General features: G+C 44.9%; 1 protein-coding gene across 1 annotated transcript; it reads right to left on the bottom strand.

Moving 5' to 3' along the window:
- Nucleotides 1–2,095: 2,095 nt before the first annotated feature.
- Nucleotides 2,096–3,060, bottom strand: LOC109743868 (probable glutathione S-transferase GSTU1). The gene has a single exon (XM_020302954.4). It carries the CDS (start codon nt 2,976–2,978, stop codon nt 2,304–2,306), a length of 675 nt encoding a protein of 224 aa, XP_020158543.1. The 5' UTR covers nt 2,979–3,060; the 3' UTR covers nt 2,096–2,303.
- Nucleotides 3,061–3,313: the final 253 nt, after the last annotated feature.

The raw sequence follows: 3,313 nt of genomic DNA, 5'->3' as shown, positions 1-3,313 counted from the left end.
AAGCACGTTCCTCTCGTGGAAACAAATCTGTGTCTCCACGAGAAGTAAATCTATGTCTCTCGTGGGAAAAAAGGAAAACACGTTTTTTCTTTCTTTTCTGAGAGGCACGGCCATGCCTCTAGTGGAAGCAAATCTGTTCCTCCACAAGAAGTAAATTTGTACTCTTGCGTAAGGAAAAAATAAATAGAAAACAAGTTTTTCCTTTTCGAGAGGCACAACCTTGCCTCTCATGGAAGCAAATTCGTGCCTCCACGAGAAGTACATATGTGTCTCTCGCAGAAGAGGAAAAAAAATAGAAACACATTTTTTCGCTTTCCAAGAGGCATGATCGTGTCTCTCGCGGAAGGAAAAAAAATAGAAAATGAGTTTATTCGTGCAAAAAAAGTTTGATTTTTTGTCAAAATCCTAAGAGAAACACGCGAGGGGGGGCGAAGAGCCGAAAAGACTCATCTAAAAGACGAAAACAAGTAAAAAAAGTTTTAAAAAATCCGGATAAAGCGCTCTAGAGCGCGACACGTGGCGGCTACTGAAAGCGCGCCAAGTGGCACGCTCTCAGCCCACACCAATTGACCGTTGCGGGGGCTTCCGAAGGAGAGTACTCCCGAAGGAGAGTACTCCTTGATTAGTTGCTCTCTTCTATTTGGCGCACAACATGCTGGTAGGTGATGAGGAAACGCGCAGCCCACGTTCCCCACTGCGCTTCTTGGCCAGCCCATGTGCTTTTGTTTTCATTTCATTTTCTTGCCTTTTGCCTTTTGTTTTTTATTTACTGTTTTTGCTTTTCCATCTTTAAAATATTTCAGGATTTTAAGAAAGTTTCATAATAAATGGTGAGTTATGAAAAAAAAGTACATCCAAAAAATGTTTGTAAATTTGAAGAATTGTTCACGAATTCAAAAAATATTACTAATTTTAAGAAATGTTCGTGGATTAAAAGAATTGCGGTTAAAAAAAGAATATGTATCCAAAAAATGTTCACGTACTCAAAGAATCTATAAGATTCCTGTAAATGTTCATGATTCCAAACATATCCCTGAATTTCTAAAAATGTTCGTGAGTACAAAAATGTTTATGACTTTAAATTAATGTTCGTGGCTTTATAAAAAATCCAAGATTTCAAAAAGTGTTCATGAATTAAAAAAAGGTCATTAATTAAAAAATATTCATGAATTCGATTTTTTTAATTCAAAAAAGTCTGCGAATTCAAAATATATTATAAACTTGGAAAAATATGTTTGTTAATTCAATAATTGTTCATGAATTGCAAAAAATGTTCATGAGTTCAAAAATATTCGTTGGTTTGAGAATGTTCAATTTTTTAGTAAATGGTTGCTAAATTTTAAAAAAGGAAAAAGAAAGAAGGAAAATAAAATAAAATAATTAAAAAGTGAAAAAAAGAAAAACCAGGCAAAAAATAAAAGAAAAAGAAAAAATAGTATGAGTGGCTCATACCGAGGACGTGGCACGTGGGGAGAGTATGCGCTGGGTCGCTATCATCGATCCATGCGCCTAAGGCCTTGTACAATGCTAGGTGCTTAGAAAAATAAACCTGATTTTTTCTGAAGCACCAGTGCCTGTTTCTACAAGAGAGACGCCTAATTAAGCGTATGTCCTGTACAAATAAGCACCGATGCTTAAGAAAAGTCTGATTTATTTCTTCAAGCACCTCTCGTAAGCGCCAAGGCCTTATAGAAATCGTCGTGGGACACTAGGTGCAAAATTTCATCGTGCTGCCCAGAGGCTACGGTCGAGAAAACAGATCGACTACAAAATATGTGTTTTTTTGCTTGCTTAAGAAAACCGTTGTGCATGCAACATCGGGAGAATTATCGATTAGTGATGATGTGCCTGCATCAGGGCTGGGCTTTGATCAGTTTTTACGGCTAGAAACGGAGCTACTGACCAAAACGGGGCTACCGACATGGCACATGTGCTGCGGTGAGGTGACTGCATGTCAAGAGAGATGAAGTAGTGGACCTACTTGATGATCTGGACAGTGCATGTTAAGATAAATAAGATAACCAGGATTAGCTAATCTTTTAGGTATAATAGGATTTTGCTCTATGAAATGCACTATACTTAATTAATAAAGCAATTTTCTTGAGCAAAACATTTTGAAGTCCCTCACATACATGGGGGTCCCAAATAGGCAAATACATTGGACAACATCTTGGAAGTAGAACACGAGACAAATGGCATTAAGACTCAAATTAAACACAAACAAGAGCAGACTCGAGCCAAACTCCACGAAAGCAAACAGTTCGCCACGCATCCACCAGCCGGCTGATCGTGATCGATCAGCGCTACTCGACGCCGTAGTGCTTCTTGAGCAGGCAGATGAAGTCGTGCACCTCCTCCGGTGGCGTCAGGACCTTGGCCACGCTCTCTCTCTCCCCACACCGCCGCGCCCACTCCGCCAGCCCCGGGCACTCTTCCTCGACGCTGAACCCGCCGTGCTTCTCGTAGCTGTAGAACCACGACGTGAGCGGTATGAGCGCGACGTCCACGAACCCGAACGCCTCACCGCCGAAGAACGCCCTGTCCCCGAGCTCGGCGTCCAGCGTCCGGAGCGTCTCCAGCATCTCGGCCCGCGCCGCCGCGCGCCCCTCCCCCTTGAGCTTCCACAGCCGCGTCCCGCAGCTGTACACCCGCTTGTCGACGTAGTCGGCCCAGAACCGCGCCTGCGCGCGCGCGTGCGGGTCGGCGGGGAGGAGCCGCGGGGCCGCGCCCGGGAAGGCGTCCTCGATGTACTCGAGGATGACGAGGGACTCGCAGACGGCGCGGCCGTCGTGGAGGAGCACGGGGACCTTCTTGTGGACCGGGTTGGAGCCGAGGAGGAGGTCGCTCTTGTCGCCCAGCAGCTCCTGCTCCAGGGACTCGCAGGCCAGGCCCTTCTCGGCCAGCGCAATGCGGCAGCGCTGCGCGAACGGGCTCACCCAGAAGTCCAGCAGCACCAGCCCCTTCTTCTCACCGGCCATTATCCTATCCTTCCGCTGCTTTGGAGATGCAGGAACACTGTTTGTTTCCGTGTGTGTGTGTTGTGGTGTAATTGTGTGCTCTCATGGCTTTGCTTTATAAAGGGAGAAAGGCAAATGCAAAAATATTTCATTCACACTTAATTTTTTTCCAGCTCACGGAACACGACGGGGGCATCTTACTCCTGGCCTCCGTGTTTGATGCCGACTGGGTATCACGTCAAGAATAGTTTATGTGCTCAAGGAACGCGAGAAGGTTATATTATTATGTAGCGGAACTCGTGCCTCGTGGATCATGATATCCCGATCCAATGATCATAGTATGATGCTAACTAGTA

The sequence above is a fragment of the Aegilops tauschii genome, chromosome 3 (genome assembly GCF_002575655.3).
Source record: "Aegilops tauschii subsp. strangulata cultivar AL8/78 chromosome 3, Aet v6.0, whole genome shotgun sequence".
Taxonomy (NCBI): domain Eukaryota; kingdom Viridiplantae; phylum Streptophyta; class Magnoliopsida; order Poales; family Poaceae; genus Aegilops; species Aegilops tauschii.
The sequence above is the reverse complement of the archived record's forward strand: the minus strand, read 5'-3'. Positions and strand labels throughout refer to the sequence as shown.